This window comes from Sphaeramia orbicularis, chromosome 22, assembly GCF_902148855.1.
Source record: "Sphaeramia orbicularis chromosome 22, fSphaOr1.1, whole genome shotgun sequence".
NCBI lineage: Eukaryota > Metazoa > Chordata > Actinopteri > Kurtiformes > Apogonidae > Sphaeramia > Sphaeramia orbicularis.
In genome coordinates, this window is record NC_043978.1 from 54,752,088 (window position 1) to 54,777,632 (window position 25,545).

General features: G+C 38.8%; 1 protein-coding gene across 3 annotated transcripts; it reads left to right on the forward strand.

Annotated features, from left to right (window-relative positions):
- Positions 1 to 986: 986 nt before the first annotated feature.
- asxl2 (ASXL transcriptional regulator 2) lies at positions 987 to 24,733 on the forward strand. 3 transcript variants are annotated; one of them, XM_030126327.1, is made up of 14 exons: positions 987 to 1,163; positions 3,201 to 3,283; positions 3,477 to 3,479; positions 4,377 to 4,485; positions 6,127 to 6,265; positions 8,568 to 8,686; positions 11,340 to 11,466; positions 12,172 to 12,231; positions 14,071 to 14,231; positions 14,449 to 14,545; positions 14,683 to 14,788; positions 17,141 to 17,724; positions 17,803 to 17,867; positions 18,789 to 24,733. In XM_030126327.1, the coding sequence occupies exons 1-14, from the start codon at positions 1,107 to 1,109 to the stop codon at positions 20,616 to 20,618; spliced, it is 3,540 nt and encodes a 1,179-aa protein (XP_029982187.1). In that variant the 5' UTR covers positions 987 to 1,106; the 3' UTR covers positions 20,619 to 24,733. The 3 variants fall into 3 exon arrangements, with proteins under 3 accessions (XP_029982187.1, XP_029982185.1, XP_029982186.1); XM_030126325.1 differs by having other exon boundaries at positions 17,141 to 17,867; XM_030126326.1 differs by lacking the exon at positions 3,477 to 3,479 and having other exon boundaries at positions 17,141 to 17,867.
- The last annotated feature ends 812 nt before the right edge of the window (positions 24,734 to 25,545 follow it).

The window sequence follows — 25,545 nt, forward strand, 5'->3', positions numbered from 1 at the left end:
CGGCCCGCCAAAGGGTCAGATCTGGCCCGCAGGATGAATTTGTGAAATGCAAAAATTACACTGAAGATATAAACAATCAGTGGCGTCAAAATCATTTTAATTCAGCTTCCACATACAGACACATACAGTCCAATTAGATTTAAACTGGGTCAGAACCAGTCAAATATGATCAGAATAACCTACAAATAATGACAACCCCAAATTCTCTCTTTGTGTTTTTTGGTGTAAAAATGTAAAATTACATGAAAATATTTACATTACCAAACTATACTTTTACACAAAATGTGAATAACCTGAACAAATATGAACAAACAGAAATGTCTGAAGAAAAGTAAATGCAATTGTACCAATATTCTGCCTGTTATTAAATGTTTTGTGTGATTGTAACACACGTGTAAATGATAAACTGATAAACCGAGGCAGAATATTGGTAAAACTGCACTTGTTTTTCTTAAGAATTCAAGTTGTTCATGTAATTCAAATTTTTAAGGAAACTGTGTAGATGTAAACAAATCAGATGTAATCAAATGTGGAACTAAAATGAGTTTGACAGCCCTGTCTTAAGAGAAGTGAATGCAATTTGACCAATATTCTGCCTGTAACTAAATGTTTGGTGTATTTGTAATTGTAATGTCAGTTGTAATGCACACGTGTAAACTGAGGCAGAATATTGTTTTTGTTAAAATCGCTCTTGTTTATCTTAAGACATTTCAAGTTCAGGTTTTAAGTTCATGTCATTCATTTTGAAGGAAACGTTGTAAATGTAAATGTTATCATCATGTAATTTCCCTTTTTCACTGGTATTATTTTCCTGGTCCGGCCCTCTGCAGATCCAACTGGGCTGAATGTGGAACTGAACTAACAGGAGTGTGACAGCCCAGATGGGCTGTAGTGGGTCTTCTTCCTGTGCTCAGCTGTTGGACTGTCTGTAGGAACTCCAGGTACATGACAGCTGGATACAGTAAGATGACGTTTCCTTCCTTGGCAGTCACGTGACTCTTTACAGTAAGTCCAACATGGCAGACCTAGTGGATCTTACGCGGTAACTAAAGCAACATTTCAAGTCAAACAGACAATTGGACACTAGTGTGCACAAGACATCAACAATGAGGGAGAGACAGAAGAAAAAGAAGGGGAGGACGTGGGCGGAAGCGGCTAAAACGGTACTGGGTGTGCTTCGGTGTGCCGTTTGTTGTGCTTGTTTTCCTGAACACTTGTCCAAGTGTGTGTGAGTTCATGACCTGTTCGCTAGGCCTGTGCACGGGCAGACATTTGGAAGACTGCTGTCAAAGCTGTGGAGCCGCAGCAGCTGGCACCACTGGCCGTAGTGACTGCGACCTGAGCGCACCACAGCATGTTCCCCAAAGGCCTTCTTAGTGTGTTGTGTCTAGACCATACGGCTGTCACGACTCATGATATGAAGTGAAATAAACTAACCGTCAACTTATCGTTTCAGTTGTAGCCGCTCGAGCCAGGCTAGCATGCTAGCTCCTGCTAACGTAACTCTCTTCGTCAACAAGTTTGTTTGGCAGTATTTATCATTAAAGCACAGTGATATGTGCAAAGACTCTTGTAAATATTTATTCCAAGCGCAGCCCCATTCCCCGTATCGCTGACGAAGTTCATCTATAGCATGCTAACAGTCAGCGACATGTCAGAAGAGGAACAGCTACAATACTGAACGATGCTAGCATAAGTGGCTAGCAGTCTAGCCTAGCATGCTAATGACTGCAAAACACACTTCTAAGCTTTAGAAGAAATCATGTGTAATGCTATAGTTGCGTGGACATTCACTGCCCTGTTGTGTTATTAAAGCAGTCATATAACACATAAAGTGGTTTGTCTGTCAGTGCAACTTCTTATTGTTTTACAGAATGTAACGTTTCCTCTTTAAACAGATAGTAACCGTGACTCCTAACTCCCCAAACTTAACCAGTGTTTTGAATGCCATCACTTCTTGCCAAAAACATTGAAGGGACGTCAATAAATAAACAGTGCTTGTTTCATTTACTGTTTTCATCGGGTTTGGTGTCATTTTAATGTACTGTGTCATGGACCTTTTAGCCTGTATCATGTTTACGTGAACCATAGTTTTTATTGCTGAATCATAGTTGTTATGACTTGATACACAGTTTTATATGCATATTTATTTTATCTTGTAAAGTGTCTGCTTTATGTATTCCGGCTGCCTCCTGAGCCATTGCATCAAAATTTAATTTTGATGTATATCTAAATGACAAGTAAAGTCTGTGTATCCATGTCTGTAATGCCTCTTAGATCAGGGGTGTCAAACTCATTATAGTTCAGGGGCCAGATTCAGCTAAATTTGATCTGAAGTGGGCCAAACCAGTAAAATGAAAATATAATAATGTATAAATAATGTCAACTCCAAACTTTTCTCTATGTTTTAGAGCGAAAAGAGTCAAATTACATTATGAAAAGGTTCACATCTATAAACTATCTTTTCAGACAATGTGAATGACATGAACAAACTGAAAAAATAAGTGTAACTTCAACAATATTCTGTCTCAGTTGATCATTTACACATGTACATAATTATAACTTACAGATCACAGTGGATCTACAAACACACAAAACATTTTAATATCAGGCAGAATATTGTTCAAATTGTACTTCTCTTAAGACATTTCAGGTTGTTCATATTTGTTCAGGTTATTCCCATTTTTTTTGAAATTATATTTTGTTTTAGTGTAAACATGTGAAAAATGTTTACATTTACAAAGAGAACAAATTGGAGTTGTCATTATTTATATGTTATTATGATAGCATTTTACTGGTCCTGCTCACTTGCGATTGAATTGGTCTGAATGTGGAACCTGAACTAAAAGGATTATTAATATCTTAGTGTTGTTTTTGCATTTCACACATTCATCCCAGGGGCCGGACTGGACCCTTTGGCGGGCTGGATTTGGCCCCTGGGCCACATATTTGACACCTGTGCCCTGGGCCACATATTTGACACCTGTGCCTTAGATGGTCTATATTACCACACGAAGTTGGTAGTTGGACGCATGTTAGTCACTTTTTTTGAGCATGACCCGAGATGTCTTAAACTCAAAGCTCAGTCTATATCAGTATGAACGATATATGAGCCAAATCAGCTCCAGATCCAAGCAGCTTTTCTTCTGCATTCTGTTTTTTTTTCCCCTGAAAAAAATAAGTGTTTATTGTTCTTCCAGGTTTTGGAAAAATATCCTAACACACCAATGAGCCATAAAGAGATCTTGCAGGTGATCCAAAGAGAAAGACTTAAAGAGATAAGGTAAATATGTTCTCAGGGTCATTGATGAAGTACCATTGAAAAAGTGGGATATTCATACACAACAGCTTTTGTCCTTTATTAATAATTGCTCATATCATAGTCTTTTCCTTTTCTTGTTCACATAGTCATGGTTATTTTACTCAATAATAATTGTTTAATTTCTTTTTGTTTCATTGTCTCTGTTCTCATCCAGAAGGTAAGAAAAAGCTAGTCCCCCCCATTCCTTCCAAACCCTTACCTTAACAAACTCACTGCAGTGCCATTTCATTTGGTTTTTACCTTTTGCATGTTTTTAACAGTAACATGTCCCAGATTCAGTTGCATAAATACACAGATCCATGTTTTACCTGTACCTGCTACAGCCACCTGTCGCATAAAAACATTATCTTTTCCACTATGACAAGTTTGTTTTGTTTTTTTTTGTCCATTTAAATATAATAGCTCTTGAAAGTTAATGACACTGTTGTCATTATGCAAAGCAGAGGTTACAATACAGAAGTATCACTAGGTAAAATATTTATACAACTAGGCTACTTACTGCACAGATTTTAACTCTAACTTCTGTAACATGCATAATAGATGTTTATCTCTGCATATTATGATTAAAACTTCTGTTTAATATACTGCACATCAGATCATGCTATGTAGAATCCCTCATATGTAAGCTGACATACATGTGTTTAAGTGCGTGTGTACTTATACGATATATCAGCTACTTGTCTGTTGAAGCATTACTCATCTATCTCTAATTTATTTAAAAAGAATTGAAAGAAGTAGTTAGATGTTTTTATGCAACAGGCATTTCAGAGAAGGCTCATCTCAGGTGTTTCTTCAGACAAGGATGAATAGATGAGTCTTAAGTACATTTTATGCAACTGATTCCTTAAATTTTTTTGAAATATTTCCTCACAGCAACATAGATGTGAATCTGAAATGAACTCACTGATGTCCTCCTGATGCATGATAGATGTTTCTCCCCAGATCTCAGCCCAGCCTTTACCCTTCTTGCGCCTTTTCTTCGAGCTGTCTGCTTTAGGTATAGTGGAAGAGGTGTGTAATTGATGTTTTTTTGTTTGTTTTTGTCGTGATTCAGTGGAACTTCACCGCTGGCATGTCTGAATGCAATGCTGCACACAAACTCACGTGGTGAGGAAGGGATTTTCTACAAAGTCCCAGGCAGGATGGGAGTCTACACATTAAAGGTTGGTTAAGACGGTCGCTTCCATCACTTAAACTTGAAGAGAAAACCCGACATATTGAATTAATCATGGAATAACTGGTCATTTGAATGCATTTGTGAGAGTCCTAGAGCTGGGTGATAAGGTAATATTATAATTATTGTTATATGATTCAAAAACAGATTCAGATTCAACAGATATGATTGAGTATTGTGATGAATGTCATTTCTGTGAAATACGTTTACCTCTTGGATGTGTTTGGCTTTTGGTTTCACCTGAAACATGTACAAATGTTTCAGTCTTTGTTGTTAAACTTAGTTTTACTCATGGCAACATTTTTGGCCATCTCACCCTTGCTTAGGTATTTCCAAAATCCGTCAGTGGAAGTGGGAAGCAGGTAGAAAATAGGGCTGCGTGATTAATCAATTTTAAATCGAAATTGGATTTTTTAATTAGGACAGTTTTTAAAAAAGGGAAATCCTCAAATTGATTTCATCTCTCTTGTGCTTCTGGGCTGCGTGCCTCCGGGATACCGTAGGCCCCTCCTCCTAACTGTGGGAGTGGTCTTTCACAGAAGTCCGTGTAATGACCACGGACCTTAAATCTGTGATGGGCCCACAGTAGTGATGTCAGTGTAAGCCGTGGTTTCACGCATGGATCCCCCGATTCAAATATAACTGCATGGGGATCACTCGTCTTACGGTGTCCACGCATGGATCCCTACCATACTGTCTTCCTCCAACTGGGGTCCGGGTTGCGGGGGCAGCAGTCTCAGCAGAGGAGCCCAGCCTCTCCCCAACCACATCCACCAGCTCCAGGTGAATCCTGAGGCATTCCCAGGCCAGCTCAGAGTTATAATCCCTCCAGCGTGTCCTGGGTTGGTCTCTTTTATGCACGGATCCCCCAATTTAAATATAACTGCATGGAGATCACTCATATTACGTGGTCCACGCACGCATGACTGATTCCTGTCACTGACTTACATTGGTATCACTTCTGGTAGGGAGCAGTGCGTTACATTGCGGGCTGCTCACAAAAATGACATGCCAACTTCTGTTGTCTTTTGTAGTTTTACACAAAAATTGAAATTGAAATCGAAAATTTAATTTTTGAGGAAAAAAAATCAGGATTTTATTTTTGGCCAGAATTGTGCAGCCCTAGTAGAAAGTAGTAATATATAGTCAGGTCTAGAGTCATTAAAAATATTTTAAAAAAGTAAATGCATAAATAGCTTTTAGAAGTTATTTAATAGTTTTAGATTTGAATTTATGTGACCATAATGGTCAACAAGGTATGGAGGCTAGTGCACACCTAAAGTCTTCAGAGGACAGGTGCGTAGAAGCATGAGGAATCCACAGGTTTTCCCTGCTTGAAAAAGTTTTTTGCAAGTTGATTGGACAATGTATGGGATACCTTTTTTCTTCTTCACCATAATGGTCAAAACATTCAAACGTAGTTGTCTTCAAAGGTCTTAAGGTCTTAAAAAAGATTCAATTTAAGTGTTTGGCACATGTAGACATCCTCATATAACTTTCATCAAAATTGTGGATTTTCTGGTTGAATCCTGCAAATGTGGCATGAGTATGTACCCCAAAATGATTTTAGAGCTTCTGCTTGACTGTTTCTTATTATGTCAGGATAATAAACTGAATGTATGTTTTATAGAAGGACATCTCAGATGTGGTGAAGGAGCTGTCTGAGGAGGGCTCCGAGGACAGCAGTGACAATCTTTCCGACTCCCAAAGCACAGAGAACGACACCGCCATCAGTCCAGAGAGCAGGAGGGGAAGGTGGATGCGAAGAGGTACTGTTATTTACATGTAGCATCATGAATAAGCCATGCTCTATTACTGAATAACAGACTCATGTTTTTGTGAAGGGTTTACACAAACACTGTTTGACGCTTTTACGGTCATCTTTGATGTTGAAGTATTGTGCACTGCTGTTCAAAATGACTGAGGTAGAATTAGTAGAACAAAAAAAAATCCCACGTAGTGTAAAGGTCAATTGATAGTTTTAAAGGGCAATATAATAAGAACAGTTCGGTGCAGGGTTAGGGTTAGGGTCCACACTCCACCTTTCAGCATATTAGAATTTAAGTGTTCTTGTATGAATTAGGACTCCAGGTCTTCCTTTTAATTGGGCTGTCACACTGTAGGAAATGTACTTCATGTCTGAAGTTTTTGGCTAGAATTTGGCATGTGTTTTCAGAGAGGTTGGGGGGTTAAATATGTGATTGAGAACTTTTAATTACCAATCACTTGTTCAGAATCAGCCAGGTACAGCTCTAATGCTGTATCCCATGGCACACTTAAGAAGGAACACAGCCGCTCCTCTCACTGTGATACCTTGGCTTTAGTAGCAAGCTTGAACAGTATGACAAGACGGCAGATCTTGTAAGTTTGTGTTGTCATTTGATTTCTCCCTGATTTCAAAGCTATTTCGATTTCAAAGCTATTTCACACTAATTCACACATACATCTTTTGCCTGAACTGGAGTCAAACATTTCAGAGACGAAATGTTACCTCTGCACAGACAAAACTACCATTCTGGGTAGCAAAACGCAATTGAAACAAGCCTCAGTCTGTTACATGGTGATCTCAAAATACCACTTGGAATTATTGTGACACAGATGGAGGTCCTGGTTGAGGTGGAACTCCTACAGAACTCATCATGTTCTGTGTTCCTGTCCAGAACTGTACTAATTCACTACTGTTACTGCCAAATTCCATGTTGTCTTTTTAAAGTAAGCTTTTTTTATATATAAACAAAGTCTGATATAACAATTATGTTAATTAAATTATATCATAGATATATCAAAAAGAAATTCCGTTTGAGAATTTTTGTCCAACCCATTTCTCAGACACTATTCATCCGATTGTTTTCAAATTGTTTTAGTAAATAGTATTTGTAGTATTAGTAAGCTCTGCTTCCTTTTTCACTTGTTTGCATCTTGTATTTAATTACCTCCAATTGGCTACTGTCACTTCCCTTCTTCACCCATTAAAATTCGGCACTATTACAAACTGGAAAATCATTGAACTGATGTCAAGGTTGAAGTCATTAATCAGTATCTCTTGAGCTAAATATAATCCAAAATGAAAAAAATAATCTATGGTTGATGTGATGGTTTGTGAAAATATCCTATTGGCGACAATCTAAATTAGCCTCAGTAGATCATAATGTAGTCTTTAAAGACCGTAGCTGCTGTGGCTGACAAAGCCCCGGTCTTCATTAGCACATTTCTGCTGATTGGTTGCAGACAGTAGCTCTGTTACAATAACAAGCAGTCCGCCCCTTCTCGCACATTTTTGAAGTTGTTTCAGAAACACAGGAAATACAGCTGCAGTAGAAGTGTAACAGGCGAGTTGAGAGAAACAGGCTTCGCAGCAAACATTTATGCCACTGTTATTTTAAAGTTATTCCTGGAATACAGAGAACACCAGACATGATAAGAGCAAAAGGTGAGTGAGACCATAATGATTTTGTGTAATTTACCATTAGAGAGGCCGCACATGATGGTCATATGTAGCAGGATGTGCTTTCTATCCGTGCTCTGTGAATTGCACACCTGGACACCTGTGCCTGATTGCAGCACACATTTCAACACTGAGCTTTTCATCAAGTAGCAATTATTTTGTTTTTCTCATGCTGTACTCTGACTGACTCTCATTACTTCTCTCTCCTACTTGAATATTTTAAGTGACTGTTGAAACAGGAAACTGTATTTTCTCTGCATGACCTGTGACCACTTCCTCATTATGCACAAGTTATAACCTGCCAAGCAAATACCATGGGTTTGCAAGTGAGTGGGAGGGCTCGAGTGTTTTTTTTTTAACTAATCAATGCAGAGAAGTCAAATGCATATTAAGTGACACTGGCACTGCATCACTATGTAGGAGAGGTAGGTAGCAAAGAGATTTTTCTGGACTTTCTGGTCTTTTTTCAGTAATCTGATCTTTTGGTAAGGTAATGTGTGTGTGGAATGTGTGTGTGGTGGCAGTTTCAGTTTCAACAAAACAAAGCATGATGTGTGATTACATCTGCACACCTCCCTCAGGAAATGTATTTTGTCACATATATTTTGTGCCTTCGTATTTCATAGTTCCCTCCAAGCTGCAGTCCCAGCCGTCATCTCCGCAGCCTCGATGTTCATCGCCTTCTATCCCCACCAGTAAACTCATCTCTCCCTCTCAGAAACACAGCAAGAAAGCTCTCAAACAGGTACAGACTTATATATTTCTACATGTTTTTATTGTGATGGTCATAATGTCAGACGGATAAATAAATTTGCTGTTGACAAAAGCAGATGTTACATGAGTACAGACCACACCCTTATATCTACTTACACACACTCTCTCTCTCTCTCTCTCTCTCTCTCTCTCTCTCTCTCTCTCTCTCTCTCTCTCTCTCTCTGTCTCTCTCACACACACACATATATAGATATATAATTGATAACAATAATATTATAAAGTACAGAAAACTTGTGTATACATGTTTGCACATGTTTATGAATTATATGTGTTTTGTTTTAAAATTTGGTGCCGATCTGCTTAGAATCAGTTGTATGTCAACATTTAGATTTGCCTTGTGCATGTTTTTATTACCTCTGCCAAGGAGGTTATGTTTTTGCTGTTGGTTTGTCTTTCTGTCCGTCTGTCTGTCCATGTGCAAGATAACTCAGACAGTTATGGACAGATTTGGATGAAAATTTCAGGAAATGTTGATACTGGCACAAGGAACAAATCATTAAATTTTGGTGGTGATGGGGGGGGTGCACTGATCTGCCTTGGCAGAGGTCTGCATTCTCCGAGTGCTTTTCTAGTTGTATATGTTGTACTAGTGTAGAGTAGGGCAATACATAGAATTGGTTCAATGTACTGAGTTTTCACTTTGACGGAAAACTCCTAAATTGCAAAATTAAGGTCGCTGCTTCCTTTATTGCTCAATTCATGATGATTTTATTTCTCCAGTGATTGTCTATCAGTGGTGCTTTATGTTCTGTATAATTGTTTTGGTTTTTTAATCAGTAGTTCCCATTTGCATCCACGCACATGTTACTTAGTTTTATGTCAGTCACTGAAGAAAAACTTTTAAATCATGTTTTATCTTGAGTTGATGTAGATGGAAAAAAAAATCGATTAAAATCATGAACCGACCCACAACCCTGTAAAGGTAATTTTTTGGTCATATGTTCATATTGATATGTCCATATTGACATGATTTGCGCCAGATTTTCTACATACCTACATACAAAGACCTACTTTTTGTAAAAGCGTATGAAAATGGACTTTGGTTATTGTTAACCTCATAGCATAAAGCTAATGATTTGGCCTAAGTCATATTTTTTTCAAGTCGTAGCAAATGATACAAAATTAAACAGCAGTGTTGGGAAAGTAGATTTTTTCACAGAGAGCAAAATTTGGCCAAAAATATGACTTAGGTAATTATGCTGTGAAGCTCATGCAGTGATGTGTGAGAATTCAGTCCAGGTGCATCTGTACTTAAGTCAACAGGGGTGCTGTGACAATGATGCTTGAGAAATGGGAAGAAATTTTCAAGTAACAGTGTAGAAACATTTTAGAGAGAGTTTTCTATTTTTGTACTTCTTCCCAAAGAAATCACATTAAGGCCTAATCAGAGAAATTGTGTGAGGTATTCTGGGAACAAAGAATGAAGTCATTTTCATATATTTTGGGGTTGCCCTGCTCTGATCCTATTCTGGATGCAAGGTCATAGCATAGGACTCTTTTTTTTGTTTTTTAAGAAAAACAACTTATCTAGAGGAACTTGATTAGAGGAAGAGAAATAAATATCTGTTAGGAATATCATTGGTGGCATTGATTTGGAGAATAATTTATTTGTGTTGTGTTTATTTAATGATAGAACTACTTTTAATTTAAGACACAGAAAGGTATATTGATAATTGGGCAAAAAGGATACATGTGTCTCTACCATCAGACCAGACTTTCTCTTAACTTTATTTTTTACTTTATTTTGCTTTATTATTATTGTTATTGTTATTATTGCTGGGGTTTTTAATGTGTGTGTTCTTGTTTCTTTGTGTTTTTCTCCTCCTATGTCTTATCAGTGTTTGAAAAGACATCATGATCATGTTACTTAATATGTGATATGTTGCATCACGTGGTAGTAAAAAGAGAATTAAATAGAAAAAGGCTTACTCATACATTTATGCACATTTGTCCACATTTAGCTTTCTATCTCTGTTAGTGTTTCAGCAGGTGCTATTTATCTTTCCACTCCACTGTCTGTTAAACATTTTGTGCTAATTATTAAAAACAAAAAAAAAACAAAAAAAACAATCAGGTGTCGAAAAAACACCTATAGCTGGTTTTACAGTATTAATGTCGTCATAGTCCATGTATTCAGTATTTTCCTGTTGGCTGCTCTGTGCCATTTGTGTTCCATTTAATTAGATTTGACTTAATTGCACAGATTGTAATTCACTCCATCTGTGCTGGTGTGGAATTCTCAGCTTTGCAAGACTTATTTGTATTCATTTATTGGACATAGACAGCACAAGAAGATGTCAGTTTGGCTAAAATGTAAGCATGATGGAACCCTTGTGTTTGTATTTCTGTCAGCCTAAACAACAGAGCAGTCATCACTGGAGTGCCTTTTGTCTCTTAAGTCAGTTTTTTAAGGGTGATGAGACTTTTCGATACTTTTACTACACCAGGGCTGGTTCATGCTAGTGTTACGCAACATGTTTCATTGCTGCTCCATTATTTAGCTGCTATTTAATGAGGCAAGTGGCCCTGAGGGAGCAGATGAAGAAAAACTAGTGTTACGCACATACACAGTGTTATCACATACTGCTGGCAATTTTTTTTTTTCATTATTATTCTTATTTCAGGCCTTGAAGCAGCAGCAACAGAGAAATCAGCGTCGACAGGGGGGGATGCCAACTGCCTCCAGTCCCAGATTGCTTCTGAAGACCATTAAAGATATAACAATGGCTGACAACATTACTACAAAGACTGGTAGGTGGATACTGCACTGGTAAATAAATATCATTCAGTAGCAGCACACTCAGAATTTACAGGAGATGCATACAGAACTGTTTGTTTTCCTTGATTCAATTACCATTTTTCTTAGTTAGATAACTTATTAGTTTCATTCTGAACTTCATTTCATAGTTTTGTCAATTCTTATTTATTTCCACGTGCACTGCTCACAATGTATACTTTGTTATACTTGTTTTTGACTTATTTCCTTCATTTAGTTAATTTTGTTTGCTTATGAGTGTATATCATTATTAGACACGGCAAATACTTTTTTTATTTCAAGTCTTTGGGGAGGCCCACAATAAACCACTTAGGTTTTCGGCTTCCATGGCATGTCTTTTATTGTTATTATTATTATTATTATTATTATTATTATTATTATTATTATTATTATTATTATTATGTTTTATTGTCTTGTATACATGAGAATGAACAATAAACAAAACTAGGCTGTGATTTACAGAGTTGACATGAAATACTTTGAGTGTTTATAGTATGATATTAAATACAAATTTTGAAGAAAAGTGACTTGGATTGATGCAATGTCTAGGTATTTCCCTCTCATCACAAACAAAAAAGCTGTTGCATGTCGTTGAAAGCATCACTGTTGAAGCTGAATCAGAATCTTTGTGCTGCAGCTCATCATAGTGTGTTCTTTTGTTTGTTCCATATAAAATACAGACCTGTGCCACACTGTTGGGGCAAGGAAGGTTTCCCAGAGGTCAGGTCGCCTTAATGCAGGTAAGTCTGATATCCACTTCAATGAAATGTGTGATTTAGGATGTGCTGTAGTATATGATCGGTCTTAGCAGGAAGACTAGTTTCCAGACCTCTTTTCGGTAGGTCTTGCCTCAGTCCCAAAGAAGACCAAGAATTTAATTTAAACACTAGTGAAGACCACAGCTTCAGCCTGTGCATTGTCTGATGAATTTGTTAATGTTATTGCTGTAATTTAATGTGATGTTCCTGTTTTAAATACAACCAATTCACTCATTTCTGCTTTTAAACATAATTTAGGAAGAAAACATACATATTATTCACCTGTTTTATATACTCAGCATCAATGAAAACTTTACACATATTTTTTTGTTTGTTGTTATTTTTTATAAACACTAATTTGAGCAATGATTTATGGCCTAGTTAACTGTAACAGCTCAAGTCATGTTGATGACCACTCAATTGTGACTATTTTTGACCTCCTCTATATGCTGCCATGTGATTGGCTGAAAAATGGATCAGGTGATTTCCCTCAGTGGTCAGTACCTATCCTATATTTATAATCCCGGGACTGAAATGGTCTATAAAATGCCCCCAAAAGTGAAGAATAACCAGACCTCAAGAACAACACCATGCCAAGATTATCCGAGAATCAATGTCACCGTGCCTTGGGTTAACAGTGACCACCCAGAAATCCAGATCCTGCAACAGGATAGTGCACGTGCCCACACGGCTCAGGTCACTACAGCCTTCCTGGGGCAAAACAACACTGATGGTCTGCCGTGGCCAGCCTCTGCTTCTGAAATGGTGGTCATACCAGATATTGATTGCAGTGATTTACAATTTTGTATTGTTTTCTTCTCAACAAATTTACTGGCCTTAATTATGCAATAAATACACAGCATTAATTAAATTTCATGTTTAAAATTGTACAGGCAATAAATCAAAGTATATTTAATTTGAAAGAATATAATTAAGCTTTCACAATGAAAAAAATCAGGTGTAAAGTTTTCATGGATGCCAAGTGTGTGTGTGTGTGTGTGTGTGTGTGTGTGTGTGTGTTATATATATATGCCATACTTTCCGGACTATAAGCCGCTACTTTTTTCTGGTTTTGAACCCTGTGGCTTATACAGCGATGCAGCTCAAGTATAGATTTTTACGGGCTAATGGCCTCCAGGGGGCGCTCTAGCAGGAAGTGCAAAAGTGAGACAGACAGGTGGAAGAGGTGATGAAGAGGAGAAGTTTTAAGCTGAACTTTTAACAATCATTTTGCGTGTCATGCACAAACCCTCCTCATGGAAAACACACAAAGAAATGCATATGATGCAGCTTTTAAGTTAAAAGCAATCGATGCATCTGTCTAAGAAGGAAATAGAGCTGCGATACACAAGTGCCATTGAGAGCAACAATGAAAGAGAGACGTAGAAGGAGTGTGACGGAGCCTTTGAGGCTGTTCAACTCCGACACTGAAGAAGACGACTGCAGTGGTTTAATGAGCAGAAGGAAGATGAAGATAGAGATCAATGACTTTTTTGGGTTTTTAAACCAGCCGTGTTCCTGCCGTTTTACTGCCGTGTTACAGGCACTGTTTGGAAAAAAGCAGTGAAGGTATGGAAATAACTATTTAAATAATCTGTCTGTTTATCATCTTTCTGTGTAAATATCTCATGTCATAACGTGGACACCTGCGGCTTATAGTCAGGTGCGACTTAAAGTCACCTGCGGCTTATAGTCAGGAAAGTACGGTATATATATATAGTCTATTTCATTGTGCTAGTATCAGTTGGTTGTCTCAGTCTATGAAAGTATTAAAACCACTTTATAATGCAATTTTGGTCGTGTTTCTGTTTTATGTTGCAGGACAGCTGAAACGCACCAAATGTAAAATAGATGTGGAGACACCAGACTCTATTTTGGTTAACACCAACTTGCGGGCTATCATCAACAAGCACACCTTCTCTGTCTTGCCACCAGACTGCCAACAAAGGCTGCTTGAACTTCTGCCTGAAGTTGATCAACAGGTGGTTCTACAATTCTCCATACTTTTGTTGTTCCTTATACATTTGATAACATAAAATTTAGACAGGGTTATACTTTTCAGAAACACTATCTTCAGTGAAGCATTTACTTTTGGTATATTGTTTGTAGATGCAGTTGTCTTCTTTGCACACTGTGTGAGAAGGATGAGTTATGTTCATTTTGCTGATAAATTCCTAACCTTGCACCTCCTCTTCCCAGGCTTGCATGGATGGTCTTCTGAAGGTCACTAGTTCTGCCTTAAACAATGAGTTCTTCACATCCGCAGCGCAGTCCTGGAAGGAGAGACTGGCTGAGGGTCTGTACAGCTGCTTTTAGCTGACACTAACAGCATTCGGTTTACATTAACAGAAATATTATATCATCGAGGTTGACTGAGTTCTAAAAACAAGTCTAGACTTTTTTTTTCCATTGACAGAACTTTTTTCATTACAGGTGAATTCACACCTGAGTTGCAGCTACGAATGCGGCAAGAAATTGAGAAGGAGAAAAAAGTTGAGCACTGGAAAGAAGCCTTCTTTGAAAACTATTATGGAGAAAAGTACGTTTTTCATATTTTATTAATTTATTGGGGGCGACACGGTGGTGCAGTGGTTAGCACTCGTGCCTCACAGCAAGAAGGTCCTGGGTTCGATTCCAACACCAGTTGACGGGGGTGGGACCTTTCTGTGTGGAGTTTGCATGTTCTCCCCGTGTCTGCGTGGGTTCTCTCCGGGTACTCCGGCTTCCTCCCACCATCCAAAGACATGCACTAATAGGTTAATTGGTTAATCTAAATTGCCCATAGGTGTGAATGTGAGAGTGATTGGTTGTCTCTATATGTTCAGCCCTGCGATGAACTGGCAACTTGTCCAGGGTGTACCCCGCCTTCGCCCCTATGTAGCTGGGATAGGCTCCATGCGACCCCCGTGACCCTAGTGAGGATAAAGCGGGTTCAGAAAATGAATGAATGAATTGATTTATTGGTTTGAGTCACTCTTCTAGTCCAGCACAGGAAAGACTGTTTCTTTAAAAACACTGACACTTTCAGTCATTTGAATCAAGACAGTTCACAGACATTTGCCAGGCATAGCCCACATATTCCTCTTCCTGTAACCCTCTCTCCCCAACTGGTCAAGGCAGAAGATCATCCTCCAGAACCGAGGTCTGCTCCAGGTTTTTGCCTGTTACAAGGAAGCTTTTCCTTGTCACTGTCACTAAGTGTTTGCTCCTGGAGGATTTGGTTGGGTGTCTGTGAATCTGATCTAGATTAGAGCCTGATCTAGATCAGCTCTAATTGTAAAGTGTCATGACATAACTTTTGTTATGATTTGGCGTGATATAAATAAAATTTGATTGACTGATTGATATTTATACCTACTAGTTTTAACATTTTACTTTGTACTAGACACTACTGACAACATTTCTCATGCAGGGCATTTATTTGCAGAAAATCACAGTTTTCAGGTGTTTACTAAGGCAAACAAAGCATGTTCATTTTTTAACAAGGGCAGAACAGGAAAAAAAAGAAGCATTCAGAAATTATTAGGTGGAAAAACCCTAATTTTTAATCACATTTTTCATACATCTTGGATGTTCTCCAACAGTGTTTCACCCACCAAAGATGCAAGCACATTGGCTTTATTTGATGCCCTGACCACCCACCTTCCCCTTTATCAATTTCCAGAGAACCAATGGGGTCCAAATCTGGGCATTTGGGACAGTCTCAGTGTTGTTTTTCCAGAATTTCATATCTAGTGGGATACAATTTTATAGATAATGTTGTACAGTTGAAGATTGCATTTCAGCTGTTTTCATGACTGTTATTGCGAATACTAATAACAGCTCACGCTTCCCTCTATGAAACACAGGTTTAATGTATATAGAGGGCATATCCTCTTTTAGTGTAAAAAAAAAATAAATAAAAAAAGAACTACTGTCATGATTTGCCTAAGTGGGTGTGATTATTGAGTCTGAATTTAGTGCATGTACATTGGAAAGAGTTTCCCTTTCAGTGAAGTATATTTTTGGGAAGAGAGTATTTAAATGATTTGTTCGAGGTGGTTTACTAAGATTTGTGGTGGTCAATTTACTGCCAATTCTACTATTATTCAATGATGAAAAGTGTTTTTGATGGTGGAAGGGAGAGCATTTCTTCACTTGTTAATTATTTAGAAGGTTTAGGAAGGTGTTATCAGAACATATTGATTTGAAAACAGTTGGCATTTTCACCTGTATTGTTCTTGGTCCTAATGTTGTTACAGGAAAGACTTATTAGACATACAGTATTAGTGTTACCATTACCACTATGTTCAGGAGGTTCAACAACAAGTCATGAAGGTGTTTAATGAACTCTGATTTTCATATAAGTGTCCCAAGGCTTCATGTCATCCTTCACATGAAAAAAACTGATATGAAATACATGGAAGCTTCAATTTAACGATTCTGTAGCCTGTACAGGCAATTTGTAATAGCCTACAATCCAGATAGAATGAATATATCTACTGGCCAACTTTGACACTAACACCATGTTGTTTTTCCTTGTGAGTCAAGTCAGTGCTACACTGTTGTTTCCTGAGAGAAGCTGCAATGAACTGGCTGCATCTGTGTCAAAAAACTTCATATTACTAGTGGAATGCTCCCAGAAAAAGCCATTCCCCCCAGTGCCTTTTCTGGCCCTTGTGTGATTGTTGTTATGGAATTAAGGACAAAATATCTGTTTTCTTAAAAATTGTGTTCAACTGCTCATATTCCATAACTTTGTGTGTGATCGTCTAATAAAACAACGGTAATAACTAAAATGTTTTGCTCTCTGCTCAACTATTTATATAGTGTGATTTATGTAGTATATATAGCTGTGCCACTTATGAAATTTGATTAGTTTCTTTGTTTCTGTCCTTTTCTTTCTGTATAGTTCTGGGCTCAGCTATGAGGAATCCAAGGAGCTGACAAAGGCTGATTTGAATCAGAAGTCTGCCAGGCCCCAGTATCTTCCACATCCAACAGGACCTGTTACCCACACACCACAGGATCCCAAGGGCACTGAGGACAGCAGCCAGACTGATAGTCCTGCTGCCTGTTTGAGAGACATAAAGGCAACACAGACATCATCACTAGAGCCTCCAAAACCTTCTCAAAAAGAGTCCATCTCGGTCGTAGAACCCATGAAGACACGGCGTTCGCAGTCCACAGAGGAGTCCAAGTCACACATATCTGTACAATCAGTGTCTGCGGTGACAACACCAGAGGGCTACAGACAGACTGAGCATATTGGAGCGGGTAAACTTCCTGAACATGAGCTCTCTGAAGCAAAGCTGAAGAAGACAGAGCTCCCTCAGTCATTCGTCAAGCAAAATAGTCCACCAAAGGCCAGTTCAGAGTTCAAAGTGGAGCAGCCGGTGGCTGCAGTTAAGCCCGCTGAAGAGAGCGAGGTGGCGACCCCTGAATCCAGTGGCCTCTCAGAGCCATTTAAACGCAAGTCCACCAGTGAGGCAGAAGGTGAATGGACACCAGAAAAAAGGCCACGTATGTCCTCAGTTTCTTCAGTGTCTTCAGTCTCATCTGTTTCTCCTCCAGCATCGTCCATATCCAGCCCCGCAACCCCATCGCCAGCATCAAAACAAAAGGTTCCACCACTCAAGGTAAGAATCGTTACATTCACTACTTGCAGAATGTTGATGAGATGTCTGACACTTCACAATGGTACCTTGTATACTGACAGTCAATAGAAACTCTGAGGTGTAAATGTCTGCATATTTCTACTTATAGAGGGTTGTAATTATTCATAGTGGATTTCTTGCTGCCCTAGTGCTGGAGTCGTGCAGATAATGATGAGTTGTCATGTTGTCACAGTTCATTGCACATGGGTTGGTCTCTTTGCAAAAGTGGACCAAATATACATTGAGCAGTACTCAGTGGGTCTGTGCACAATCTGAGGACTGGTTTGGAAGGCCTCTAGAAAGGCCCAAAAAAGGCCTCCATTGTTAGTCCAGTGAACGGCATCATGCCACGTCTATCACCTGAACAACGTCTCCGGGTTGGCACTGGGTATGGTGGAGGCCGGTCTGAGCTCCAGTCATACAGCCAGGACTATGGATGGGCTGGTCCCAAACCTGGAGGAACGCCACAACACCACAGGCTCTGATGAACAGAGACCGAGTCCAGGGAGAGAGACAGGGACAACTGCAGACCAGGACCGCTACTGTTGGGACTGTGTGTTTGGCAGGTGCCATTTTCTTTTGTTAAGTTTTTTGTTTTGAAATTATTCTTGAAACTTTAGATTTTTGTTTCTGTATGTCGATATCCTAAACAAATGATTCATATGAAAACATTCCGGTTTAGGGTTTCAAAATAAAAATTACGTGGAAAAATAGGGTCTCAGAGTTTTCATTGACTGTAAGTGTATTTAGCCGGCTTTGTCAAGCAAAACAGTACAGCAGGTGTGTGGAAACTGTAGCACTTTTTGAGCTCGTGCACTGGGTGGACTCAGGAGGGTAACATTACACAATAAATTTGCCTATCAAGACATAATTCTTAAATATGACTTTGTTGTTCTTTTGCAGATCCCAGTGTCACGTATTCTTCCTGTTCCTGTGTCACCTGGCCAGGTTTCACCCAGGACTCCTCTTCCTGCTCCTCTCAGCAGCCCAGGGCGCACCGGGGCTCGCACTTTGGCTGACATCAAAGCAAAAGCACAACTGGCCCGGGCACGAGCGGCAGCGGCTGCAGTATCATCTGCGTCTAAGGGAGCAGTGCCAGGGCCAGGGCCAGGAGGAGGAGGAGGTGCTGAGCACATACGCCCACTGCCAAGCCCAAGCCCGACATCTTCACAGGCATCAGTAAGGTTAGCAGCCACCACCACCACCAGGAGTCAAACCACTTCACCTCCTTCTCACCCACTGGACTCGTTTGCTCAGCTAAACCCATCTCAAACATCTTACACAAGAAAAACTGATGATAGAGAAAAGGGTGTGTCTGTAGGTACTGTAAGTGCCACACCCTGTAGCACTCACGTAAGTTCAAAATCATCAGCACAAAACACTCCATCATCTGTGCACATTATCAAGGGACACGAAAACCCCATGTCTGCTGGATCATCAGCCAGAACCAGCTCCTGTATTCCTGCAAATAACCCACTGGTCACTCAGCTTCTTCAGGGAAAAGAGGTCCCCTTGGAGCAGATCCTTCCAAAACCGCTGTCCAAGGTAGACGTGAAGATGTCAACACTGAGCTCTGGAAGTAAGGGGAAGACATTCCAGTCAGTCAGTGGGGGCGTTGCTGAACACAAGACTGACAAGCAAATGGCCCGCCACTTCAACACAGCAGGCCGAATTTTCTCAGAATACACGAGACATCACAGAGAACTTCCTGATAAGGAGACTCAGGAGCAGATCCTTCAGGCTCTGATGCAGAGGAAAGTCCAACAGAGCCAGCCTTACGGAGGCATGGGGCCTCAGCCTCCCCAATACAAAGCCCATCATCTGGTGCACGCAGAAGAGCGTCAGGGCCAATCCAGGATCGCTGTAGGCTTTTTAGGCCGCAAGAGGACACAGAGGCCTGCAATGACAGGACATTACCTGCTCAATGTGTCCACATATGGTCGAGGTTCAGAGAGCAAAAGGCTGCAGCAGCCTACCATTCCAAACACATCCGCACTGAGTTTGAAAAAGGAAAGCACAGAAGGAGAGGAGGTGGATAAGGGTGACGAAACCACTGGGAAAATGTCCTCTGGGGTTAAAACAGAGCAGCAGATCTACTCCATTACCAATTCTGAAGAAGTTGGTTTTCAGCCTTGTTCCAACGTTAAGAATGAATCAGGATCAGAGGATAGTACAGCTGGTGCCGACAACTGGAACACCAGTGTGACAGCCAAAGATGCCAGCGCTTTTTCTCAATCACGCCGAAGGCACCTTGAACTCTGCAATCAAGGAAATTCCGAGCCATATCTTACTCAAATGGGAATGGACCCCGGTCACCAGCGGCTGCCTGCCTTTCACACCCAGAAAATGCTCGATAATCAGGAAGCAGCGGCGGCACCGTGCTATGGCGGAACCATCAGCATGTCTGTACCGCACACTATGAATCACAATAACAGAGGCACGGGCAATTCCACAGCCTCATCGGAGTCCGACAACAGCAGCGTCCACGGGAGCGTCATGTCTTTCTCAGTGACTGTCACCACCATACCTGCCGGTCACTCATTAGACCATGGTAACCAAGGCGAGCCATCACCGGAACCCTCATTCATGGAAGGTTCCAACATGGAGGACGTCCAGTCAAAATGCTACTGCCGACTGAAGGCCATGATCATGTGCAAAGGCTGTGGAGCCTTCTGCCACGATGACTGCATTGGCCCTTCAAAACTGTGTGTTTCATGTCTAGTGGTACGATGATGTGAAATAAATCAGAACTAGAGAATAACATTGATTTGTATTGGATCAAGGTGCAGCCAGAAGCAGGTCATTCAGAATCAGTATCCTGGGGGTGAATGAGTTTAGCCACGCTCCAGACAAGGATTCCAGCATGCAGTCACTGTTGGAAAGGGGACGATTTACACTGGACGGTCTTTTGTTTCACAGACATCTAAAGCCCACTTCAGGCCAAAGATTCACAACAAGACGAGCTGAAAACTTGCAAATATTTGCCAAGTGTCAGTCTACATTGTTCTGAAAACTATACCAGTGTGATGAAACAGCGTGTCATTTCCACAGTTCTGTACTTGTACATAAACAGCCAGCTTTCAAGGCTTTTGTATAGCTGGAGAATATAATTTGCAGTTCCTTAAAACATGAACATGAATAGTGGTAGTGAGTTTCCAAGTACTAAAGCCGGGATGTAAAACAGTAATAATATTTATCACAATAACTCACATTATCGGGATACCTTTATTTTTTTATTTTTTTAGGGTTTCATTTGTTTTCTTTCTCATCTGAAACAAAATGTTTTGCCTTTTCGCATCTCGTGCATCATTTCCATCTTGGTCCATCTTTTGTATGATTTTTCGCTTCTTGGATCTTCTATTATTTTTGTCTAGTTTTCCCTTTTGTCCTTTTCGTCTTGTGGCAGCTTTTGTGTTGTATTCATCTTGTTGATTCTCACATGGTTTTCATCTTGCTACATGTTCTACATAATTGTCATCTTTTTCATCATGCATGTTTTCGGAATAGTTCAGAACCGCTCATTCTCGTGGTTTCTGACATTTATTATGCTGATTAGCAGCATCAACTTATGACTACAGTTTTGGCCATGTTGCCCAGCCCTGCATTTGACACAGCTGCATTTCTGCTATTCATGACAATGGAAAGACGTCAACACACAGAAGGGTGGAGAATATCTCCTGCCTCTTTCGTGAGTGGCTGTGATATCAAGAGGAGCTCGTGTCAACTCTGAGCAGAGCGAAAAACAATCTTGACCGACTTTGAGCAGAACAGCTGATAAAATACTGCTGAAAATACACACTATATACACAGTACCCTTATATTCTAAAATCAGCCACTGGAGATTTGACAACCTGGCTTTGTTGGCAGTCCTGTCAGCTGACTTTACCTAGACGTCCTGAAGTGGTTTCATTTGGTTGTGAATATTTAGTCTGAACTGGGCTTAAGAAATGTCACTTTGTGCAATTTATTTTGGTAGAAATGTCAATCAGTTTTCAATCAGATTCGTAGATTGTCAGATTTGTAACAAGTATAAAATTTGGCAATGTTTGCACTTGGCTAGGATTAGCGTGATATATTTTTTTAAATATCTATATATATATATATCTGTGTGTGTGTGTGTGTGTGTGTGTGAGAGAGAGAGAGTGTAGTTTTTAAAAACAAAAAAAGAGGGTAAAATGAATGTTGCTATTTTTGTAGAACATAATGACTGTTGTGTTTTAGACTGACACTTTGTATTATTGGGCCTAATCATTATGGTTTAAAGGAAAACAAAGGGCGCTAATGATAATCATTTGTTGTAGAGTACCTCCTATTTGGCATTGTAATGCACACATGGCAGGGAAGTGCAACTACCCGTAACTATTTTATAGAGAAACTGTACATTTCTTACTGAATACACTCAGATTTAAAAGTAGAGGATACGTATAGTTTTAGTAAGAGATTTTAAAAAGATTTTTTGAAAAAATACTTTATAAAAAATTAACTCGTGAGGATTGCACATGACATCATTTTTTTCACTAGCAGCGACAGGGTGAAGCACTTAAAAACTACAGGGACGAACAATATGTGAGTAAGTGCACGCCACTCAAAGCATACTCAGAGAAAAGATGAAGCATCTCTATATGCTTGTTGTCTTTCTAGATCTTTTCTCATTTCAGCTTGACGTCAAGAATCACTTCCTACTGTATAAAGCTGCATTTCTTCCCCCCCCCCAAAAAATGCCAGTTTGTAGATATTGTCTCCCTTGAAGTGTGCATTTTCATGCTTTTTTGCATCTATACAGTGGGAAACAAATAAAAAACACTCAAGGCAAAGGGGAGAAGATGAAGACAATTACCATGTTGTTTTTGTCACTGTAAATATTTGCCAATTTACAGTAATCTGCCTAGATGTAGAATTTAATTTTATTTGTTCAGCACACGTCACTTGAGCATATTCAGCTAATTATTATTACAAGATGGTTTTACTGCACCGGGAAAACGGTCGTCACTGGTTACTTGAAATATACGGCAAAATTTGATCTAACGTTGCCAAGTAAGAAAAATCACGTCTGTTGAATATGTTTGAAAAAAAATCAGATTTATGAAACTTTCACAATTATTAATCTGGCTTTAATAAGTCCCTGGATATTTTTATTTACACCTAAACAGAACTCGGATTGAAGTGAATTGCTATTTACTAATTAGTTAACTATAATAATGGTAGTTGTTGAAAATAGGTAGTTTTAACAAATTTACTCCTGATTCCGCAGATTTTTTTTTTTTCGTTGACATTTTCATGGCGTCATTGCACTTGACTGTGTTAGTTACAACAAATGACCGACACTTCGTCCTATGGACACATAATGTATTGAACTAAATGTAAATGAGACATCAAAATATCCAGGAACTTTGACGAGCTAAATATATGTTTTCAACTATTTTTCAGACCACATTTGATTATTTAAATTATATTCGAATTGTTTGCAACTTAGTAATGTTTGTTGCTGTATTTTTTTCCCCCCAAGTAATCAGTGATGCCCTTTTTTTCCTAGTCTGTGGCAAGAAAATAGAGAACAAGTTTTAGTGACGTTAACAAAACGCTAAATGCTCAATCATTGAATGATTACATCATGACACAGTGATGAACAGGCAAGTGTAAGGCTTCACCTAGAAACCACAATTCATGCTTATTCTGCAAAATAATATTCTTTTACTGCAATTTCCATTACATTAACTCACCATTTATGGATATTTTATCACCAATTAACACAAAAAGAGAGAGACAGTAGTGAAGTTTTACCCCTACTTGTTTTTCTTGTGCCCATGCCGATTGTGGGGGAAAAAAAAAAACATCAATTAAATATCCAGGAAAGGCAAAGTAAAGGCCTGTGTTTTATAGCAATTCTGTTCAAGGTCATATGCCAAAGTCACCTTAAGAAAACAAAAGAATCAGATCTTGTTAACATCTGACTAGTTAATCAAAGTAATATATTTTAATTAATATATTTTAATACAAAATCTATTTGCTTTTTTTTTTTTTTTTTGAAAAATCAACAGGGTATTTACAATGAGGATGATGATAATAATGATAATAACAATAATAATAATAATATGTTGGCTGTCTGTTTTTTCCTATAATTTTGTTTAGACTGTAACTTGACTTTTGTAATTGCCCAGGTATGTGATACAGGTTTTACAGTGGATCCGCTGACAATTCTATTTTTCCATAGAGACGTTGTCTACTGTGTGCAACTTTTTTAGATTTGTGTCGTTACCGTACGGAAAGAAATTATCAGCCTTTTAGGTCAGCAGATGAATCGGAATCCATGTTTTTCTTATGAAATTGGAAATTGTGTGTTTTGGAGAATAATGTTTTGAGAGTTGAGTTCTAAAACTGGTTCAGCAATATTGGATTTGGCTGGTACATTTAACTGCCACATGTTTAGGTCTTATTTGGTTGAAAGTCATAGTAGAACGCTATATTTAATCAAGCAGAGTTAAGGACTGGATTGCACTCCAAAAGAAAAAAACAAAACAAAACAAACAACAGCATTCTATCAACCCAAAAGGCAGCTGAAATCTTTTTTTAATACGGAATGAACAGCAGGCAGCCTGTTGTGTGTTCATACATAAGAGCACTTCATGTAGAATTGGCTGTGGGAAATGTGTCATTAGCAACCACCACCATTTAAAAAAAAAACAAAACAAAAAAAACAGAAAATGTCATGTTCGTCTCTTGGTAGATTTGTTTGTGTCATTTTGTCTCCATTTAAACTCTGGGTGAATGTAATATAGTAATCAGCACTTGTAAACAAAGTGTATTTTATCAAAGGTTATAGACTATTATGAATAAATAATGAAAGGAAATGAGGTTTGTGTTTTATGTCTTTATACAGTAAATGTGGATTTATTTATTATGCACCTGCTATGGATGGATACTGAATGTATAGATCAGGGGTCAGCAACCTTTACAACCGAAAGAGCCATTTTGTCTCGGAAAAAAAGAAAGAAATGTGACTGGAGCCATGAAAAAAACATTTAAACCCAAATACATTTTTCCATGAGGTGGCTGCTCTGCTGTAGCCGATTTGTGATTAGTTTGCTATTTAACTTTGTATTTCCATTATAATAATACAATGTCTGGTGCATGTATGAAATTATACAACTACGAGAAAGAAAACATTCAAGATTTGTACAATTTTTTTAACGATGGACACTATTTCCACAGCATATTTACGTTGTGTAATGGAGAAAAAGCACAACTTTCATATAAAGTGGCTTACTTACAAACTACAAACAAATGCAAACTGAGCATCTTGTATTGAATTTGGCAAGAAAATAATCCATTTTGGTCTTTATGCTGTCAAAAAATGTGTTTATTCCATGTAAAGCCTGCGCATTTTTGCAAAGGGACAAAGTTAGAATAGATTTAGGCCTATGTTAAAAAGTACTGACTCACTCAGTTCATTCCCAAATGTTCCTTATGTTTTTTGACCAGAGGAGCCACAGACAGATGGGAAAGAACCACATTTGGCCCCAGAGCCACAGGTTGGACACCCCTGATATAGATGAACAGCTGAATGTACAGATGAACAGTTGAATGTACAGATGAACAGTTGAATGTACAGATGAACAGTTGAATGTACAGATGAACAGTTGAATGTATACATAGTTGTTTG

Coding starts and splice junctions, on each gene's coding strand:
- asxl2 (XM_030126325.1), top strand. CDS start 1,107: ATGAGGGAGAGACAGAAGAAAAAGAAGGGGAGGACGTGGGCGGAAGCG. Junction 6,266..8,567: donor GGGAAGGTGGATGCGAAGAG/GTACTGTTATTT, acceptor CGTATTTCATAG/TTCCCTCCAAGCTGCAGTCC. Junction 11,467..12,171: donor CAACATTACTACAAAGACTG/GTAGGTGGATAC, acceptor TATAAAATACAG/ACCTGTGCCACACTGTTGGG.